The 22,586-nt window shown below is 38.2% G+C and overlaps 1 protein-coding gene across 1 annotated transcript in view; it reads left to right on the plus strand.

Annotated features, from left to right (window-relative positions):
* Nucleotides 1–22,377, plus strand: part of itgb1a (integrin, beta 1a) — a 90,881-nt gene extending 68,504 nt beyond the window's left edge. The window contains exons 9-16 of the mRNA XM_020930716.2: nt 1,575–1,664; nt 3,465–3,605; nt 5,864–6,066; nt 7,410–7,648; nt 9,321–9,543; nt 10,825–11,060; nt 15,298–15,464; nt 19,131–22,377. Coding sequence (XP_020786375.1) covers nt 1,575–1,664; nt 3,465–3,605; nt 5,864–6,066; nt 7,410–7,648; nt 9,321–9,543; nt 10,825–11,060; nt 15,298–15,464; nt 19,131–19,196 — 1,365 coding nt within the window. The 3' untranslated portion in view covers nt 19,197–22,377. The remainder of the gene's footprint in view (nt 1–1,574; nt 1,665–3,464; nt 3,606–5,863; nt 6,067–7,409; nt 7,649–9,320; nt 9,544–10,824; nt 11,061–15,297; nt 15,465–19,130) is intronic.
* Nucleotides 22,378–22,586: the final 209 nt, after the last annotated feature.

The following is a 22,586-nucleotide window of genomic DNA, read 5'->3' on the forward strand; positions in this document are numbered from 1 at the left end:
TGATAAACAGCCGTTTTATTATGTCTCGACACAGAAGCACAAAGAATAACACCAGCGCTACAATTTTAGGCCTGATTTAAAATAGACAAGGCACAAAAGGTCAAAGAGGGGACTGCAAATGTTGTTTTCCAGCAGGGGAGGAGAACTATTAGATTTATTTAAAGCTGCTTCGTGGAATTTTACCGGTAGAGAGTGTAAATCCTCGATTCCATGGAGATGTTTTTCTTTTGAATGGAATGTTACACAGTGAGACGTAACACCAAAAAGATTATACCACCAGATCAAGTATTTAGACATGGACAGGTGCAGAGAATTCACATTTCTTACTCTTACATTTAAAACACTACATTGGGTTCGTCCAATGTAATTGCTGTGTCCATAAAATTAAATTAAAATGAACATTAAAATGATATTATTATTATTCATTATTATTATTATTATTATTATTATTATTAATAATAATAATAATAATAATAATAATAATAATAATAATAATAATAATAATAATGGTACAATAAAAATGAGCTGTTAGCAATAAAAATGCTTTTGATTGAATCATTACAAAATGGATACACTTAATGCCATATTGTGGAACTTTGCAGGTAAAAATAATAATAATACAACCATGGAGACAAGCAGATGGCAGGTCCTTCATTAGAAAAGTTACACAGTGTGGCTTTAAGGTCCTATATTACCATATAGTTTTGACTATAAATCACACTTTTTCATGGTTTGGGTGTTTCCTGCAATTTAAAATCCGGTGCGAATTTTTAGACTCACAGCTGTGAGAGGGTCTAGTCTACTTCACAGCAACTGGGAGGATGCACCATGCAACTTCCCTGAAAGTCATTGCATAACAAAGCATGGACTTCAGACAACCAAAGTTGCAAAGTTCCTCAGAAGTAACACCGGGGATGAAGAATTCAATGGATTCAATGGATTTAGTGATTTGTGTGAGTGAAATGGAGAGTTTGGTAAACTTATGTTCTGTTGTTTATGCTATAATTATCTGAAGAACTGTCCATATGTGACGTTAACATATTAACGCCTATTCAGCCTGTTGTTCTTTATTCTGTTGTTTTTACTAGAACTTGCCTTTCAAGATAAAATATCAGTTCCTGGTCCCTTAGTTTATAAAATAAAGTTCCCCAAAAATTACCACTTATATGTTTTTTTCTTCTTCATTATACATTTTTTGGCTAGTGCGAGTTCTACTCTGGAGTGACTTATAGTCCGAAAAATACGGTATTCAAAATGTACTTTTCTGGGTCAGTTCTTGTCCTGTCCAGGTTGACTTCCTTGTTTTGTTCCAGTTTGAATGTGTGTGTGTGTGTGTGTGTGTGTGTTAGTGTGACCCCACCCCATCTCCAACCCAAATCCTGTGCTCAAAACACGCTGTTCCAACTCATGATGTCATTAGGTGATAATAGAAGTGCTCGTAAAACGCACTAATGCTCTAAAACAGTTCAAAATGGATTAAAGAGTAAAATTCCCCCTTGTCTCCACCACTGTTTTCAGTCGGAATTCCTGTGGTCACAAGATCAACAAAGAGTAATTTGATTTTCTCTTTTTAGGAGCTGAAAAATTTAATCCCAAAGTCTGCAGTGGGAACCCTCTCGGCCAACTCAAGCAACGTTATCAACCTCATCATCGACGCCTACAACGTACGTCCTGCACACTTCAAAATGAATTCACTTTAAATGCTTTGCAGTGCTCCAGAGTTATTCCTGTCCTAACATATCCTCCTGCTGCTTTTATAATAGATCTGTATGGACCAAGACGTTGTTTTTTTGTACATTTTGGGCACAGTTAATCTTTAATTGAGTTACATCTCCCTTCTCTGGTCTTCATGACATTTAAACTGAATTTAACTTCTGTAATTCTGTAAATGATTCAGTAAGTCATTGTAAAAGAAGAAGTAAAAGAAATGACTAATAAATATATATAGTTTAAAATACGTATGTGAGTTTATGCCACAACTGTAGTCCACTTCTAGTAATTATTTGTTGATTTAAAAAAGATAGCACTGGACTAAAAAAAACATTTAACATTTTAACGTTTACATTTGTTTGATCAATCTTGTGTTCTTGCTTTGAGCTGTCACAAAATACTGTTTGAATTTTCCCAGGATTGTTACGTCAGAGGTAGAAACTCTGTGCAGTTTCAAAGTCTATAACTGATCACCGGGCTCATTCAAAGCATTTTTATGTCAAATTGTGTTCATTACTCTATATTAACATGGCATGGGCCAGGGCATGTTTCTTAATTAGATAACTCTAGTTTTGTTTCCCCCATTGTATTTCTCTCTGCTGTCAGTAGATGGAGCCCTACACCAGATTTCATTATTTGAAGTTCTAAAATGGTAGCCAGGCTAGTGCCACCTAGTGCCTCTGCTCAGTTTAATTTCTCTCCAGCGACTAGGTCAAGAATCAAAATTCACTAAACAGTTTGCAAAAACCCCGGAAGTCCAAGTTTGGGCACCAGCCAAACAGCGAAGAGCCAGACATTCAATTTTGTGAACGATTCCCAAGATTGAGGATTTAAAGCCAGAATAAAGAGAATGTTTGGTGAATTTCATCAAGGGGAAAGACGTTATTGTCCTTCTTCCTACAGGATTTGCGAAAAGCTTAATATACCAGTTAGCCCTGTTAGCGGCGCATTACATATATCACGACCAAATAGCAGTGATTGGTTAAATGATAAAAAGTACCTGCCTACCGTCGAGCGAACAAATTCTAACACTGTGAGGTCAGACAGTTTCTACAAAGTGAAACCATCTGATGACTCAGGCTACTAAAATGGGGGTGTCAAACTTAAATTCACAGAGGTCAAAATTAAAAAGTGGGACTAAGTCGTGGGCCAAACTAAATATTTATTGAAAAATTTCAGCAACATCTGCATGTTTTCTCTTCTTTCGAGATCTGTAATGTTAAACTTTTTCTTATTAAAATTAATGTTTAACAATAGTTTTGTTTAAACATTGAATCCAGAACAAGCGGAATATAAAATAATAACAACATTTTAAATAAATAATGTCTCTATAGTCTATCTGTAGCCCGTGGGCAGCTCTAATACAGATTTGACAAGATCTTACGAGCCAAATATAATTATATTTCAAGCGAAATTTGGCCCCTGGGCCTGAGTCTGACATGTCTGTTCTAAAACATGACCTGCCAAGTTAAAGGTACTCAGCATATTTTAAGGTCTATAATACAAGTAATCCATAGTAAGTGTAATCAGATCATAAGAAATGTAAGGACAATATCTGACCATGTTCTTTGCGTATCTGTGTGCCAGTATTATCTGAGGACAGTACTTTTGATTTCCTGGCTCCCACATGAAAGTATTAGTAAATCCTCCTCTTACCCTTGACTTCGTGCCCGGTGACGTGTCTAAATAAAACCAGCAGGGCACATTCCACGGTGGGGTTATAATAAAAACATTTGTGCTTTATCTCCGGGCAGTCTCTCTCCTCTGAGGTGATCCTGGAGAACAGTAAACTTCCAGAGGGAGTGACCATCGGGTACACGGCTCGCTGCAAGAACGGAGTGGTCAACGAGGGCGAGAACGGACGCAAGTGTTCCAACATCTCCATAGGGGACGAGGTGAGCTACGGGAGCCTGGAACTGTTTTTATGTGTCACTCATTCACCATCTGTACTTAGTCACTTGAGACTGGCATTCAACTGTTTACTTTGTTTTTTTCCAGTGTGGATATAGTATAAATTATAGCAAGTGGTATAAGTAGAGGGTATGTTCCACTAAATGGAAAAAGATCATATTTATATAACACTTTTACATCTCCAATGACTCAAAGCAGTTTATACTGAGGTGCCAATTACTCATTCACACGCACACACTTTCATACACCAGTGTACACAAGGACACAACAACACTTTGTACCTGTAGAAACTAGGACTGAACCACCAGCTTTTGGATTATTGCTAAACTATTGCCCCTAAAAATGTGTATGTAGAATCATATCCAATTGTATCGATAATCAATTCAAGTACAGTGGCCCTGGTTTTCTGTTGCTCTTTGTTTTGTCTGTTTTTGTGTGTAAATTCTATCAATACATATCCATATCTTTTTATTGTCCAAAAACACTTAGGCTATGTTCAGACTGCTGCCTGAAGTGACCCAAATCCAATGTTTTTGCCCCTACGCGACCTGTATCTGATCTTTTAATGTAACGATGATACAATTTTTTCAAATGTGATCCAGGCCACTTGGATATGTGCTCCTAAAACTGATACATATTCTATTTATTGACATGCGATTTCAGTCTGAACGGCCAGGTCACATTCATCCCATCTCCAGGCTTAGAGTCTAGTTAATGGAGGTTAGAGAGTTCATTAATATTTAGGGGGATTGTTGTATTAAGGCCAAATTGGAGGGAATCAGGCGGTTTTTTAAATGATTGCCAAAGAAATGTCCGAGCGCAACTACAGGCGTCCTGGCTCCAATGTTAACCAAAAATAAAGAGCCTGTGAGACAAGTACAAGAGGCTAAAGACTCAAACAAACGAAGTGGCCGTGGACGTGTAACCTGTCCTTTTTACCAAGAACTGGACCAGATTTTTGCCCAGCGTTTAGGCGACTTCTTTTGAGGCTATGAATGAATGAATGAATGTTTATTCGGACAGTAATACATAGAACATGCATAGAAAACATAAATACATAGATATAACACATAAAGTTAATATTTCTTTTCTGTAATAATAAGCGAAAATAAATGTCACGCAGATTTTACTTGTGTCCGAGGCTAGGCTACACTTTTGAGGCCTTTAAAGTTCACACTGGAGATCTCATATAAGTCGCATTAAATTGGAAATATGAATGACCTCGCAAAAAAAATTGGACTTCACAAAAAAAATCCAAATTGACCATTAAGCACTGCAGTCTGAACATAGCCTTAGAGGGTATGTCATCTTCAGTGCGTCATTTTGAATTTAATGAACACATTTTTAGTTGATGCTGATGTGTTTTGTTGTGCAAATGAACAAATGTGCGCCCAGACTGCATTTGAGCAGGGGGCAGATAAGTAGAGAGTAAATTCCTCTTTAAGTGTGTATTTTTTTCTGTAATGAATGTTATGAATAGTAGTGTTGTTTTTGCAAACCAAAAATGGTGCATAGTGTAGAGCTGCTCAGTTATTGAAAAAGGCATGATCACCATTTCTGTCATAGAATGTTTTTGTGACCTACATGAAGAACATAATTCAAGTTTGTGTGGTAGAATAAGCATCCAGTCCATTTTTTAAATTTTAGCCGTAATTGTTATCCATCTTTTTATACAATACTGGTGATATGTTTTAGAACACCACACTTCTTCCAGGTTTTTAATGTACTGTTGATCAAAACGTATTCTAAACTTTTGATTGATGTGTGTGTCCACCTTTGGCAGATGTAACAGCTGAACACACTCGTGGCTCGTTCTTTTTGCAATAGAAATCGAATATTGTTCAGAAAGTTCTTCCCAAGTCTGTTGGAGAAGTTTCCATAAATGTGTGGCACATGTAGGTTGCTTCACTCTTCTGTCCAGTTCATCCCAAACCAGCTCCATGGGGTTTAAGTCTGGACACTGTGCTGCTGGACACTGCATGGTTTTAAGATTTACCATCTTGTTCTTTTTTCCTGAGGTAGTTTTGGCAGAGTTTGGACTTGTGTTTTGTATCTTTTATCTTTTTTTTCAACCTCTGTCTGTTCAGTTCTTACCTTTGTACCATTTCAAGTTCTTCATTGGACTGGCACGACTTGAAATGCAATAAATAACAGGAAAAATTAGGGTGTTCTAAAACTTTTGACCATTGTATCCAACCGTAGCTGTTGTAGAAATAATAAGCAGTGTTGGTTTGTGCTTCAGGTGACGTTCAACATCAGCATCACGTCTAAGGGTTGTCCCAAAAAGGACAAATCTGAAACCATAAAGATCAAACCTCTGGGCTTCACTGAGGAGGTGGAGATCGTCCTCAACTTCATCTGTGAGTGCGACTGCCACAAAGAGGGCATCAAGAACAGCCCCCTGTGTCACCACGGCAACGGCACTTACGAGTGTGGAGCCTGCAAGTAAGTCCACAACTTTTGCAACAGTTCACAACTTTACCATTTTCACACTTTTGTTAGAGCAGAAAGTACAGATAGAAAAACTGTGAATGTAAAACAATATGGATTAAAGGTCCCATATTGTACTGAAGGACTCATAACAAACTCAAATGCTGCAACAAATACAAACACAACAACACAAATGCAAAAGCCACAACACAACAAAAAGCCACAACAAACCAAAAAAAGCCACAACACACAAAAAAGCCACAACACACCAAAAAAAGCCACAACACACCCAAAAAAAAAGCCACAACACACCAAAAAGGAAAAAAAAGCCACAACACACCACAAAAAGCCACAACACACCACAAAAAGCCACAACACACCAAAAAAAGCCACAAAGGAAGAGACCGTGGGACTATTTTAATGCAAATGCCACAACAAATACAAAAGCCACAACACAAATGCAAACACCACAACAAAAAGCCACAACGGAAGTGTCGGTCAGACAGTGACATCGATCCTGGACACAATACAATAAATTGCTTTTACTTACGTTTTCAACTTCGTTCACTTTTCCGTTCCTTTACTTGTCACATTCTTGTTCTTCAACTTTTTCCATTCACTTCCCGCTTGATCTTTTAACGCTTCGCTTGGTCCGTCGGAAAATTGCTTGGTCCGTCAGAGTCCCGCGGTCACTCCTGTTTTGGCTTTTTGTTGTTGTGTTTGCATTAAAATAGTCCCACGGGACTTCCATTGTGTCTTTTTTTTGGCGTGTTGTGGCTTTTTTTGGTTTGCTGTGTCTTTATGTTGTGTTGTCGCGTTTGTATTTACTGCGGCATTTGCGTTTCCTCCTGGCTTCTGGAATATTATGCAAAATTTACTCTTGTGAGCTTTAAGCCATGTTATAATGTTGCTTCACCAAAAACAGACCTGGAATTGTGTTTTGTTTCATTCTCACATGTTTGAGTAACTTTTTATTATTAGTGTGTCTACATTTCCAAAGCTCAAAATGCTCCATTCCACCTTAAGTTAACAAGTATCTCTTACCTTTTGTTCAGTAGATATTGGCAATTCCAGGGCTGAAATCATTAAAATGATTTTTGTGAATGTGTGTAGAGTTTAAAAAGAAAGTGGAGTGTTTTCTGTTTGAGAAAAGAACTCAGGTTTTGTGTATTAAACAGGTGTGGATGAAACAAAACACAACTCCAGGTCTGTTTGTGATGAGGAAACAATATTAACACAGATCAGAAAATAGTGTAACATGGGATCTTTAAATGTGCATATTTTCAACTAAAACTAGACCAAATCTGAAAATAATCACTTGAATATAAATCTAAACTGCGCTGTCGTGTCCCTGTCAGGTGTAACGACGGCCGGGTGGGCCGGCAGTGTGAGTGCAGCAGTAACGACGTGGCCACAGAGGACATGGACCGCACCTGCCGCAAAGACAACGGCACCGACATCTGCTCCAACAACGGAGACTGTGTGTGCGGCACCTGCGAGTGTAAGAAGAGAGAGAACCCGGAGGAGCGCTACAGTGGCCAGTACTGCCAATGTGACAACTTCAACTGTGACCGCTCAGGAAACAAGCTCTGTGGAGGTACGAGCTCCAACGACCATGTAGACAAGAACAGTCTCAATATGCTGGTATAAGATAATTAGTCTCAGGTATTGAATTTAAACATTTTTTTTCATTTTGTCAGTATACATTTCCAATTGGCCTATGTTCTTAAAAAAATTATATATATATATATGTGTGTGTATATATATGTGTGTGTGTGTGTGTGTGTGTGTGTATATATATATATATATATATATATATATATACATATATATATATGAAGTTAATATTTTGATGAGGCTATTTTTTTGTTTTTTTTTTTTTTCTTTACCAACTAACATAACCCTAACTGGGCAAAGACTTGTACTTGTATTTGATAAGCACAGTGCATATTAACAGACAGATTATAGCAAAGACTTTTTCATCTGTTGTTTCTAGAAACACTTCACCTGGTCTGGAGCAGTAAATGAACAGCTTCAGACCAGTTAACTGGCCCAGAGCAGCTGTTAACAGTTAAACCAGGGTTAAACCTCATGTTCCTTCAGTCACCTTCTAAACCGCCACGGACACAAACATGATCCAAACTTTTTTCTCAGTCGTTCTGATGATACTGAAGCAGCAGTTGGAGAATTCTATTCTTCTTTAATTCTTTACATCTGTCAACTGAGGAGAAAGGAAGAGTGTCGGAGAAGGGAGCAAGAAGACAAACTGAGCCAAAGTCTGCTCTACCTCAGCCCACTCCCACATCCCGCTCACAAATTCAAAGAGACGTGGATGAAAGTCCAACGCCAAGACTGCTGGAGCTGGATTGTCCAGATCGCGTCAGAAGGACGACCCAACGAGCATGTGCTGAACCACCGACATTATTTTTTAACAAGAATAAACGTTTACATGATCCAGGAATAAATTAATTTGGCTTTAAAATCAGAATAAACCACCCACTTACTTCAGAATTAAGTTTAATTCCGAATAATCATTTTCATTAGAAATTAAGTGTTTACATGGTCTTTTTAAAGTGGAATACATTTTTATTCAGAATTAAATTATTTTTATTCAGCTTTTTATTAAAGCTATTGTATAAACATGAGCTGAAAAATACGGGACAAAAATATTTATTCAAACTGAGTCTGTGTCTGAACCCTTTGGAGTCTTTGGAGCACAGACAAATGGGGGGGACTCTTTGTGAAGCTGAGACTTTGGAGTTTTTGCTTCTATCTGATCTACTCTCAGGATAAGTGGGAACAAGCTCTGCACAGAGGAAAATTAGGTTTCAAATTCTGCCTGGACTTTATATATATTTTGGTAATATAAGAATAGGTATAGTCAATGGGATTTAGGGGATTGTTCTAACGTAAAAAGCAGAGTTGGAGTACAAACTGATCCTGATTCTTCCCGGAATGGTTGATCTGATTGAAAATAAGTGAGTTACAGCTTTCCCTTCATTGTCATAGTTGCATCAGTTTTACCAGATGGAGGACAAAAAAAAGAAAGAAACACATGAAGAAACACCTCCTCTTATAAAGTTTTAACCCAGTGGTAAGCAGATTAAATGAGGCATGACTGATGTGGGTACCAGGTGGATTTTGTAAATGGACAGAAGAACTGAGACAACAGATGAAAAAGTATTTGCAAACGGTTAAATAAAATGTCTAATAAAATCACACTTACTCCATTGTCTAACCTGTCTCTCTCTTCTGTTCCCTCCGTTCAGGACACGGGCGTTGTGAGTGTCGTGTGTGCATATGTGACCACCCCTGGACGGGCAGTGCGTGCGACTGTTCTCTGGACAACAGCACATGTATGGCCAGTAACAAACAGATCTGTAACGGCCGCGGCACCTGCGAGTGTGGAACCTGCAAATGTACTGACCCCAAGTTCCAGGGCCCCACGTGTGAGACCTGCCCCACCTGCCCCGGGGTCTGCACCGAGCACAAGTGAGACACACACACACACACACACACACACACAGACACGGGGCTGGGGGTGACAGGGGGTTGGGGACATGAGGACAGGGGTTATCAGAGTTCAGGACCTCGATAGTCGGGATCAGGGCCAGCTCTGGGCTCTGGGTGATTCTTGCACAACCAATTATATTTCCCTCTGCAAAATGGTTTAGTTCTGTCGACTGGACAAAGGTTTGGCCTGAAGAACACAGACAGAACTGGAACAGACAGATGTCAGTGTAATACAACCCTGAAAAGCCCATACATCTAAACGTTTTGGTAGCCTGTTATCATATAAACATCCTTCAGTGTAATTACTGTGTGACTAATTACTATGTTAACACTGCTCATTGGTCTGGCAAATGACGGGGAACTACAACTTCAACTTTCAGCTTTATTATTGTCCCAGAGGGAAATGAATGTGCTGCAGTGTCACACACAGACATACAATACAATTCAATAATATACTAAAGCACAGGTTAAGCTTAGTTCAACAATACAGACAAACCTTCTTTTAAAAATAAGAAAAAAAAGAACAGGCATGTAACAGCATTTCACCACGACTGATCCGAGCTATAAGAGCATTCATCCTGGTTATGACTTCAGAAATAAAGGAAGTCTGAGCTCTGATCCGGGGGCATTCACAGAGCACGGGCTCAGGACTCTCCATTATTTGTTGCAGCTGTCCTGACCAACCGAGCCAGACGATTTCTACTAGACACAGAGAGAACACCGAACCAACAGACAATACAAAATGCAAGAATAGATTCAATAAAAAAGGGTCATAAGGACATTATTGATGTTAAAAGAATTCATTTTCCTTAAAAAGGGGAAGTCACAATACAATATCATTTGTTTTGTTAAATGCACTTACTTCAGGTAAACTAGAGTAAGTAACTACAATGTCCCCCGTGGTTGAAAATACACTTTCGATATGGACAGAGGTTGTGGGATGGAGTCAAGGTGGCCATCCTAACTATAAAGCACTGCGGTAAACACTGCCCCAAACACGGACGAGTTCCTTGAGAATATTAACGAGCTGAACCTTCACGTATCTGCACATGTAGTGGTAGAATGTAAACACACACGAATTGCACAAATTCACTCGTGCACAGCCCTGCACCGAACTGAACGTCCTTGTACCGGTTCATACATGCACCTTTACACGCCTAGTAAAAATAAATTGCATGTGCCGTTTTAAAATGTAAACATGATTGCTTGTGTGATTGTGATCGTGATCTTTAACTCTTCCTGTGCTCCTCTCGTGTTCAGGGAGTGTGTGCAGTGCCGTACGTTTGGCACAGGAGAGAAGAAGGACACGTGTGAGAAAGACTGCATGTACTTCAACCTGATCAAAGTGAAGGCCCGAGACAAACTGCCCCAGCCCAACGACGCCACCTACCCCGTCATGCACTGTAAGGAGCGCGACGCCAACGACTGCTGGTTCTACTACACCTACGCCGTCAACAACAACACCGAGAAGGAGGTGCACGTCGTCGACACGCTCGGTAAGGACGAGGAAAAGAAGTAGCGGGAGGAGGGAGAGGAGTGGATGAGGAGGAAAAGTTGGAGCAGGAGAAAGAGGAGAGAGGAGGAGAAGAAGTAGCAGAAAGAAAGAGGGAAGGATGAGGTGGAAAATGATGTGTAAGCGCAGGGGAGGAGGACAAGGACGAGGAAGATGAGGAGTAGGTCGAGGAGCATGGGAGGAGCACACTGTCAGTAAGGCTCAGGAGAAGGAGGAGAACAAGGAGGGGGAGAAGAGGAGTCAGAGGTGTAGAGGCAGAGTAGGATGACAAGGAGGAGGAGGAGGAGGAGTACAGAAAATGATGCTTTGAAGTTTGTGTTGACATAGAAACCACAGAACCATGTGTGAGGCCTGTGACAATGAACAATTTTATGATTAGTTACAGATTTGGGAATAGAAGAAGTGTAGAAGAATAAAGCAATAATTCATAACACTGCAATGGTTTAAAGAACACTTCTCCAAACATTTTCTCACTTGACAATGTGATGTCAATCTGTGCCATTCTCATTCAGGTCTTAAAACTCCCTGGTGTTTTTATTTCTCTATTTTGTCCGTAAATCAAGATTTGGACATTAATAACAGCCCAATCAAGTGCCTTCTTTCTGCGAGGTCACTGCTGCCAGCTTTAGCAGGTTTAAGTGACAAATTGGCAGCAGTCGTGCCCCGTTGCTAAGCCCCACCCCTGGCCAAACGGGCTGTACGTGCGGGAAAGGGGGAATCTCTTCATCAACCTCTCTCCTGATTGGCTCTTTATTTAGGCACTAACAGACATCCAAACATGGGTATTTGTTACAGAAATATATTCTGTTATTAGTTTTATATTTATTTGGATTTCATTATTTTAAATTACTTTATATTACAGGTTTTAATTTTAATTCCTGAGCATAATTTTAAGGGTACAATCATACATACAATACAATAATACAATAATACAATAATACAGTTCAAAACTACAGTACAATACAATACAAAAGTACAAGAAAACATAAAATATAGTTCCAACTAATTTTTCCTTGAAAACATGACAGAACCCAAATGAAAATAGAAAAAACTGAACAATAAAATAAATAAATAAATAAATACGATAAATGAATAGGATAATAAAAAAAGAAGGGAACACATAAGAATGAGGCATGATTAAAAGAATTATAAGGGGGGTTAAGAAATTATAGGTAAAATAAAATATTCTGACAATGAAAACTGTATGTGGGCCTGGTCAAGCAGAAGTAAACAGCAAGGCCAAAATTCAAGTTAATGCATCTGATATAAAAATGTATTGAACAGATACATATGTACTCTAGTTTATGAAACTGTTGACCTTTTTTCTGTACCATTTTTGGTTCTAAAGTTCCATATGTTTTAAACAGACCATGTATGAAACATGGAACAAAAATTATCTCCCAAATTTCAAAGACCCAAAAATCATGTAAATAAATGGATGTATTTCATCATATCTTGTGTTATTCCATCTTTGAACTGTTGATGAAGGTACATGATTTAAAAAAATAAAAAAAAAATATTTAAAATGATGTAAAATCCTGCACCTTCTACTTGTTTGCACAATTTTCCCTCCGTTACTTTTCCCTCCGTTACCATGACCTTTCTTAATAAAAAATCTCATGAGTCAAAAAGTAAGAGGTTTTTCAACCTAATCTTGTACCATATGGTAGAAAACTATATGAAGCAAATATTCAAACCAGTTTGTTAAGGATATGGAAGTGAGAACCAAGAGTTATCACTGTTTGGATTTATTGCCCAAAAAGTGCTGCATATTTCATTCCCTCCGTTACCGACATGAGTTTTTAAATTTTTGGTCAACAACTTGAAAGAATATCACAGGTTTAACTTGACCCTGTTGGAGTGTAACTCTTTCCTACATTCTGATACTTTACTTATTTCTAGTTCCTCTAGTTTCTGAATAAGAGACATTTGAATGTCAAAAATCTGCCCGTTTCCCTCCATTACTGCTTGACCGGACCCTTATATGGATATGTAGTAGCACTATGAAAACACAAATAGTTATTTTGTAATCATTAACTTAACAGTCACTTTAAGAAAATAAAAAAGAAAATTACAAAAACAGATTCACTGTATGATGCCAACAAATTCTCCAATTACTGCAAATCGGTCACTCATTCAGGCTTTGGAATGGAAGAGTATACACTGCTCAAACCTGGGATCGAACCAACACTGTTCCAATAAGACCCATAATGAAATTTTATGGATAGTTATGTCAGATTTAAACTTATTTTTTTCTGAATGTGTGTATCTGGTTCCATTTAATCTAGTCTCTTTGTCAAATCAACCAATGAAAGGAAACGGAATTGTCTTGTAAATCAGTCGTACGTTTCGAGCACCCATCCCTGTTTTTCTACACTGCTGGGACATGCAGTTGTGAAAGTGTGTGAGCCTTCTGGAGCAGGGTGTGGAGAGGCCCGTAATGACAGGGGCGGGGTGCACAGTGCCACATGTGAGCGCGGAGGGGCGGGGCTGTTATTTTAGGACCTCCAAACCGGTGTTTCCCCCCACGCTTTGACTATTCCTGACACAACAGAGCAGCAGTCAGATATTCACTTTTGGCTTGGTGTTAGATTTGTTAAACGTGGATGCGAGTAGAGGCAGAAGTACACTGTCCCATTGTTCGCTGATTTACTGAAGGGAATATACCTGTTTTTACTGTCTTCAAAATGTGAAAAACAGAACTGGTGGAAAGTTTAAAGAGTTTGTAGTGGTCCAAAGATATTTGTCTTTTACTTATGCGTTCCAGGCATCCTAATATTCACAACTTTCCAAGGCCAGAGCGGAGATTTGCTGTCACAGTGATGCTAACAACAACAAGCATGATAACCACAACTAGCATGCTAACTTGCACTTCCTGATTCTCTGACAGGAAATACTGTAAAATCAAATCAAAACTGTATATATAAAATCGAAAACTGTACATGGGGAAAAAAATCTGGTACACATTCGGATCTTGAGAGCACAGTGGGTTTAGAGTTTGACCCACTAACTGGAGAGTTGCTGGTTCAAAGTTTATCATTGTTTCCGTGGGCAAAAACACCTGCCATTTTACTATGAGGGTGACTGGTCGCAACAGGAAAGGCATCTGATTTAAAACCAACCAAATATCTACCCCCGTGTGTCTGGTTTGCTGTGTGAAGACCCTGTCTGAATATAATTATTTGAGTTAAGTAAAGTATTTGAGTTATTGTTAAGTCTTAGTTAAATTCTGGGTTAGTCCTGGTTTAGACTTACCCACCTAGAGCCTCCGATCAGTTTAATATCTCTCCAGCGACTAGGTCAGGAATCAGAATACACTAGACGGTTTAGATGTCAAACTCGTCATGTCTGTCTGGGTCCCTTTTGTGGAACAACACAACAGTAAACAAAGTGTCGAGATGGATGTAGACAAAAACAGACATTCTGTGTTGGCAACAATTCCAGAGATCGAGGATTTGAAGCTGGAATAAAGAGAATGTTTGGTGAATTTTATCAAGGGGAAAGACGTTATTGTCCTTCTTCCTACGGGATTTGGTGCATTACATACGTCACGACCAAACAGCAGCGTTTGGTTAAATGAAAAAAGTACATGTCTATCATCGAGCGAATGAATCCTAATGCTGTGAGGTCAAACAGCTGATGAGTCAGACTAGCGATTTGCATCTCCCCAGGGAGTTCGGGGAGGCCCAACTTTGTTTCTTTGTGTGCAGTTTTGTGTGTGGTGTCAGTGTGACTCTGAGCGGCTCAGAGTCACACTGTTCTGTTATGATGTTTGGTGGTTATGATCTGATATCATAACCACCAAACATCAGCAACGCTACGGAAACAGACAATAAAACAGAGCATCAAGGGCTGAGGAGTGACGGACACAGAGACGCAACATACAAACTCAGGAAATAGCGAAAATAATTATTACTCACCTCTCATAAAGTTGTACATTTAAACTGCAGCATCTGTGCAGTGTTATGATCTTCTGAACACTTAAGAGTCTCAAAGCGAGTCGTTTTACTATAGACAGGAAACTTCAAACGCGAGATGCGCTTGCAACTTTATACCTTTTCAAAAAAGACCAAAAGTCCTGTAGTGTGTGACCTTTAGCCAGATATAAACTTGTTCACATTTGACAACCGTGGCTGTACAAGTGTTAGTGTCAGTATTAACCCGTGTGTGTGTGTGTGTGTGTGTGTGTGTGTGTGTGTGTGTGTGTATGTGTCCTGCAGACTGCCCGGCGGGTCCTGACATCATCCCCATCGTTCTGGGCGTGGTAGCGGGCATCGTGCTCATCGGCCTGGCCCTGCTCCTCATCTGGAAGCTCCTCATGATCATCCACGACCGCAGAGAGTTCGCCAAGTTTGAGAAGGAGAAGATGAACGCCAAGTGGGACACGGTGAGCAGATCCAACGAACGAGCTCTAGATACAAATCCAGAATGTGAAACCAGATATACAGTATGTGTGATGCCTGTTCGGGAGAAACCAGCAATAAACCAACATAAACTGTACATTTGTGGGGAAAAAAACAAAACAAAGTTGAGTTTATTTATTTTTCTAAGAAAAATATATTAAAATGCCTAAAACTGTACATTTCCAGAAACAAACATATAAATGAAAATTAATTAAAATTCCCAGTATATTTTGTTAATGTAATAGATGGACCCATTTTTATCGCTGGGAACAGAAGTCAGTTCCGGAAGTAAATTTTCCATTCATTTTCCCCTTAGACTTTTGGAAGCTCAAAGAAAACAGTCTTTTCAGTATTGTGCTCTTGCTCATTGGAACTGCCAGAAAACTGTTAAACTCCAAAACCTTGTACCTTTGGCTCATTTGAACACACACCTGAAAGACCTGGAAATGCAGTCATGGACCTGTCACAATGTCTAACTTTTATACTTTTATATTGTCTGAATTGTGGGAAATGTTGTTGATTTGTCTTGGCCAGGATTCCATTGAAAAAGAGATCTTTGAATCTCAATCTGCTTAAATAAAGATTAAATAAAATGTTAAAAAGTGGAGGATAACCAACTACATGCAAACTAATATCCATAACGTGGCTGTTTTATATCCAAAAAGCAGATTTAAAACATACGATTTGGTGAAATGCTTCAATAACTTATTGGTTTAAGATTTCAGAAACAGATTTTAAGTAAAAGTGATGGATCTTTTGGTTGTTAGTTACCACAAACATGATTAGTCCTTTTTTTTTTAACTTTTTTTATTTTGAAAGTCTAAGTGAAAAATGAATGAAATTTACTTCCAAAACCAAGGGTGGGAAGTCACTGTCACTGAGCTCCAATTAGCCATTAAGTAAATGTATATGAAGTACAGATGGCAGAATTTGGGAGAGTGAAGCGAGCTGAAGAAGATAAATTTGAGTAACAGTGATCTGCCTCCCTCTAGTGTTGACAGAGTATAATGCATTCCTATAGTTACATTACATTATTATTATTATTACATACAATGAGGAACACTCTTTTACATACAGTGTGATAATTGTCTTACAAAAATCAATGTGGAGACTTATATTTTAATTAGATTTTTGTATTCTATTCTATACTGATTAAACCATTAGTGTTCACACAAGCTATGACAAAATTCCACCACTGCCTTTTGTTCAAGTGTACAAAGTAAGAAAGTAACTAATTACAATTACTCATGTTACTGTTACTAATTAGATTTTTAAACATGTACTTGTACATTGAGTAAACTCTAGCCATGTAATTGTAATTAGTTATAGTTTAAATCATAGAAGTTACTGATTACAAGTACAAGTAACAAGCAATCTAAACCTCTAAAAATGTGTTTAAAAAAATAACTAATACTTTTTACTTTCACTTAAGTATAATTTGGCAATAGTTCTTGTACTTGTAATTGAGTACAGTGTTAGCCATGTAATTGTACTTATAATTGAGTACAAACTTTTTACACTCTGAATTTTGACTGTTGAATTCGAGGGCTTGAAAATGTTTGTGCCAAATATTTAAAAAGTGAGTAAAAAAATTCACAATGAGAAATTCAACGCTATTTCAAAATCTGAGGAAACTAATTCTCTTCCATAGATTCCTTCTACTATTGCTGCTTTTGTCACGCTTTTCCTTCATCACTCTGTTCTTTGACTTTTGCTTTTCGTTGTTTCTGTTTATCTTTGTTTGTTCATCTATATCTGTTTCTCTCTTTGACCACAACGCTTTTCTACATTTAGCAAGAGAATCCCATTTACAAGAGCCCCATAAACCAGTTCCAGAACCCGAGCTACGGCCGTAAAGCTGCAGCGCTTTAAGTTTGTATCTGTGTGTTTCCTGCACGACTCTGCTCCTCTGTGTGAATTTTCTCAGGCTTTATTTCCTTTTCTAAAAAAACTGTGACATGATGTGGGGCCAAAACTGTTGCGTGACTATAGGTGAAGTGGGTGGAGTGATTGCATGAGTGTGTTGTGTTAAACAAGACAAAATTCACACTAAGAATGTAGCATAAGCGTAAGTTGTATTCTGTTTTAACACTTAAAAATAATAGTGCTTTTGTAGAAGTAAGCTTGTTCGGATGTGACGGCACAGTAGTTGAAAGGTTTGTGGTTTTACCTAACAGAAATCTATTCCTAGTTTGGAAATATTTGAAAATGTATTTCAAAATTCAAGTTTGTGTGACAAAGGGAAATCAAACAGTAATGTTAAATTTTTAAAAATGAAATTGTAAATGCCTTTTAAATATATTATTAGTAAGTCTATCAAGAAATGTAGGCTTATATGTCTACCTATGCAGTAAACTATAATAGCCTATATCATTTTAATTTTAAGATAAATGAGCATTCAAACATACTGTATTTTTTGGACTATAAGTTGCTCCGGACTATAAGTTGCACTTTTTGGGGGAAAGTTATTTTATAAAATCAGAGACCAGGAACCGACACTTGCTGCTGAAAGTCAAGTTCTAGTAATAACAACAGAAGAGAGAAAAACAGGCTGTTAACGTCACATATGAACAGTTCTTCAGATAAACTATAACATAAACAACAGAACAGAACAAGTTTACCAAACTCTCCATCTCACTCCAAATCACTAAATCCATTCAATTCTTCATCCTCGGTGTCACTTCTGAGCAACTCCACGACCTCCAGAGGTAAACGGAGCACCGCTTCCTCGTCAGACTCAGCATCAGTTCCAGTTAGAATTATTCTGGTCTTTCTGAATCCCGACAGGATGGTTTCTGTGTCACTGAAGTCCAGGCTTTTTCCATCCATCCAGTGACTTCAGGAAAGTTGCACTGTTCATCCTCCCGGTTGCTGTGAAGCTGTGTTCTCAACCCCTGCTTTCTGCCAGTCCCTGACAAGTTTCTCGATTACCATTTTCAGCTGCATACTTCAGTATTTACAGCAAGGCAGCGGCTTTTTCTGCTGGAGACATGCGCACTAGAGCGACAGGTGACAGTGGTACAGGAGGAACAGGAGCAGCAGATACTGACACACAAGACTAGAGCCTCTCACAGCTTCATTGTGAACATTTTAATATATAAGTCACACTGGATTATAAGTCACAAGAAACACCCAAACCATGTAAAAAGTGCAATTTATAGTCCGGAAAATATGGTAGATGTAATATGTGTCTAGAAAATGAATAAATGTAGGTTGTTGTTTCTGAGAGATAGCATAACAGCATTTGTTTTTTTGAAACAAAATAGAAGAAACAACTCATCCGGGCATGTTGTGTGTCTGTTAGCTATTTATACCTCACCTTAACTCTGCAAAGGCTTTGTATAAGTAAAAGTTTTTGGGCCATTACAACCAGTAAATAGTCTTATTACATGTATTTGTCTATGCCCAACCAGGATATTGGCTGATAGGAAATTTAGGAGCCTATGAAAGACGGTATATATTGTGAAACAAAAACACCATGACCTAAATGTTAGAAACAATGGGCACTGAATAAGACTAGAAGCTCGTCAGATATTAAAATGCATGGTTTGGTTTATAACTGCAGTGTGATATAAACCGCCCGTTCGAGGGGTGTCCAACTTTTGCCTACTTTTCCATCACTAACTCGACACTTTCTGCTCTTTTTCCAGGGTGAAAATCCCATCTACAAAAGTGCCGTGACAACCGTCGTCAACCCCAAATACGAAGGAAAGTGAAGGCATTTCATACGGACTTTTTCACCTCCACAAAACTTCAGATGGAACATTAAAAAAAAAAAAAACAGGCCGAATCCATCGACTTTTTACTTTTTTAAAATTTGTGTTGCTTTTCATATAGCATCAATTCACCGCGTCTATTTCTACTAACACCATTGAGTTATGCATTTGTCCGATTTGCTCTGTACAATGCGTTCTGTGTATATACTTTGAAGCTGAAGACTATGAGCTGAAGGTGCTTTCTCCTGCCGCAGGACTGGTATGGGCAGATGTTATGATCCTGATTTTACATTGTGCACACGTTGGATGTATGAATATATATATTTGTGGATTATGGTTTTTCACGACTGTTGTGTCTATGTTGTCGATCACTTCTTTTTTTTTTCTCTGTGCACTGACATTCTGTGTGTTATAAGCCGGGCCTGAGTTGAAACCATAGACTGTATACATCCCAAGTAGTCTCGTTCCAAAGTAGGAAGTGAGTATGGGCGCGTTTCCGGCTCCAATCCACTGACTATTGAAAAAACATCACCCCTCTCTCTGTAAATGCTGCAGTGAGACTCGTCATTTTGGTCTTAAAATCTTCGTATTATCCTACGGTGATCAGATTTCCAAAATAAAAAACTGGGACATCCCCATTCTTTTGGTGGTTGGCAATAATAAAACTGTGAAAATAGTGCGTAATTAAGGAAAATTGTTATGGAGAGACTCTCATGATGAATATGAGTCAGTATAGTCACATTTTCTTTGTGTTTTGGTCAATTTGAAGCAGCTTTTCTGTATTTTACCTAAACAAATTACATTTTACGCCTCTCTTTACTGTTGGCAGATTCAAATTGGTCAAAAATAGGGACATCTGGGACATTTTTTGTGTAAAACTGGGACAAATTAGTGGTTTTGGATAAATCTGCAGGGATAGGGGACAGAGGCTCAAAACTGGGACTGTCTCGGGTAAATAAGGACATCTGGTCACTCGCTCCACATGATTCTTTTAATTTTGTTGTTTTGACCGTTAATCAGGGGTGTCCAGACTTTTTTCATCAAGGGTCACATATCTAAACACAGACAAAGCAGAGGGCCAATCGAAGGCTGTAGACTGGTGCTCAATGCAGTGAATAACTGAAATATGTGCACGATTAACACGTCAGAATGAGCCATCAGTCTTTATTCATGCTAAGATCCTTAAAACCACACACTAGATATTAAATAATAGCTTTATCAATGTAGATTTTCAAAAAAAAAATTGCAATAAGAAGTACATTTTTAATTAATGCAAGGTAATTTGGACCAATTCACGTGGAAGCCTGAGGGTCAAGAAAAATTTGTCGGGGGGCCATAGTTTGGACATGCCTGCTGTAAATCAAGATATGAATATTAATAACGAGCCAGGTGCCTTCTTTTGTGGCGGTCGCTTCAAAATGATTGATTGACAGCGTTGCTAAGTGTCTACCCCCTTCTAAACAAACAGTGCAACACCTTTGCTCTGAATTTGCTTTGATTGCTATGATACTCACAGTCTGACTATGGAATTTGGCTCCAACTTTGGGTCTATAATTGCGAGCCTCGATGAGCTTCATTTGACTGGAGCTGAAAGCTATTGGTGACGTCACACTCGCTTAGTTCTCATCTGTGTACAGTCTATGGTTGAAACAGAAGCTGTAGTAGAAGTAGTAGGCTAAGGAAGTATAGGCTAATAGATGGATTCTGAAGGTAAAATGAACTGACTTAATTCATAAATTTGCTACATAGGCTAATAACATACAAAACATTTCAATACAATTCGCAAAATTGATCAGATTAATTATGTTGCAATTTCATTGAACTGCTACTTTACTTTGTTAAAGGTCCACTGTGTAACTTTGCCAGTGAGGGTCTGCTATGGAGGTGTTATTGCTTTACCTGGAATGTTCCACCATATGGCATTAAACATATCTATATTGCATTTACTCCATTACAGGTGTATTCATTGCTACAAAAACACCTTGAAAAACATGTGTTCTTACTGTGAGCGGGCTCGCCTGTCCACAGATTTGACTTGTCACTTGGCTTGGTAGTGTCATCTTCTTGTCTTCATGGAGATACTGCATATTCAAAGACATACTGTGGAACATTCTAAACAAAGCAATAACATCTCCATGGAGACCAGCACATGGTGGACCATCCATCAGAAATGTTACATAGGGCATCTTTAACAATGTACTTTTCTTTCTGAAAACAGAAACAAAAAAAATGAAAAATGTTACACAGACAAATGACAAACTATGTGCCGTACATAGATATAGAACTTTATAATTTTTTAATAGTTCTGTATCTCCGTGTGAGCGCACTGTTGCCTCTGTTAAGAGCATTAGCTTTGGGCTAAATATGTAGCTAATTTATTCAGATACAATTAGGCTAATACAGGTTAGCTATATGGTGTATGTAATGATTTCATGCTATGCTGGATAAAATGACGTTTTTAAGGCCTACTTTATAAAAATGCTAATACTAATGCATTAATGTAACGTAAACTGGTGTAATTATTAGCTATAACATACTTCCTTTCGGATAATAATTGTGTTTGGAGAGTTAGCAGTAGGCTAGGCTAACAGTCAATGACTCAGCAGCCATGTTTGAAAAAGTAATTGCGCTAACTAACTTATTTTATATTTGATCAAACGTCAATTCATCACTCAGCGCTACTTTCTGTTTTCTTTTTTCTTTTTTTTTTTACGTAAATTTGAACAAAAAGTATTTAAAATTGTACTTAAAGATGTACATTTTGAAGGAATTAGCCAGCATGAATGTTTACAGTTTGTTGTATTGAATAGCTCGTACAAAGGGACTGTAAACCACTTGGATGTTGAACAATGGAGATGTAAAATACTACACCCGCGCTTGTTTTTGAAGTATTATTGTATTTGTAACGTGCAGTAACTCTATGCTTCGTTCTCAGGTCCTCTCCCTGTGTTTTTTTTTTTTTTTTTTCGCCACACCAAAAATGTTTGTCAGTGAGAGTATGTGATTGTGAAGTGTTTTAGGGCTTTGAAGAAACATGCATCACCTCAGACATGTTCCACCACAATGCCTTTCTTTAAACACAGCCAAGCCTTCACCCACTTCTTTTCAAAGTGCCTTTTCTTTCACCAACATGCTCTCTCCCAATGCTGTCAATGGTTATTTATTAAAGAAACTACCAAAAGTTCTGATTTCATGTCTTTATTTTTGTACGTACTACTTTGTACTATTGTATTTGTGTAATATAATAGGCTATAAGCTACTATTTTAGCCTTTAGCCGACTATGAAAAGAACATTGTGTGATAAATTAATGAAAATATACACAGACATGACTAACATAAGCTAGAACCAATGATTTGGATTCAGCTTTGGTCCGGAAACGGAGAGGACTT

Source organism: Boleophthalmus pectinirostris, unplaced genomic scaffold, assembly GCF_026225935.1.
Source record: "Boleophthalmus pectinirostris isolate CB_2022bp ecotype Guang Dong unplaced genomic scaffold, ASM2622593v1 HiC_scaffold_15, whole genome shotgun sequence".
NCBI lineage: Eukaryota > Metazoa > Chordata > Actinopteri > Gobiiformes > Gobiidae > Boleophthalmus > Boleophthalmus pectinirostris.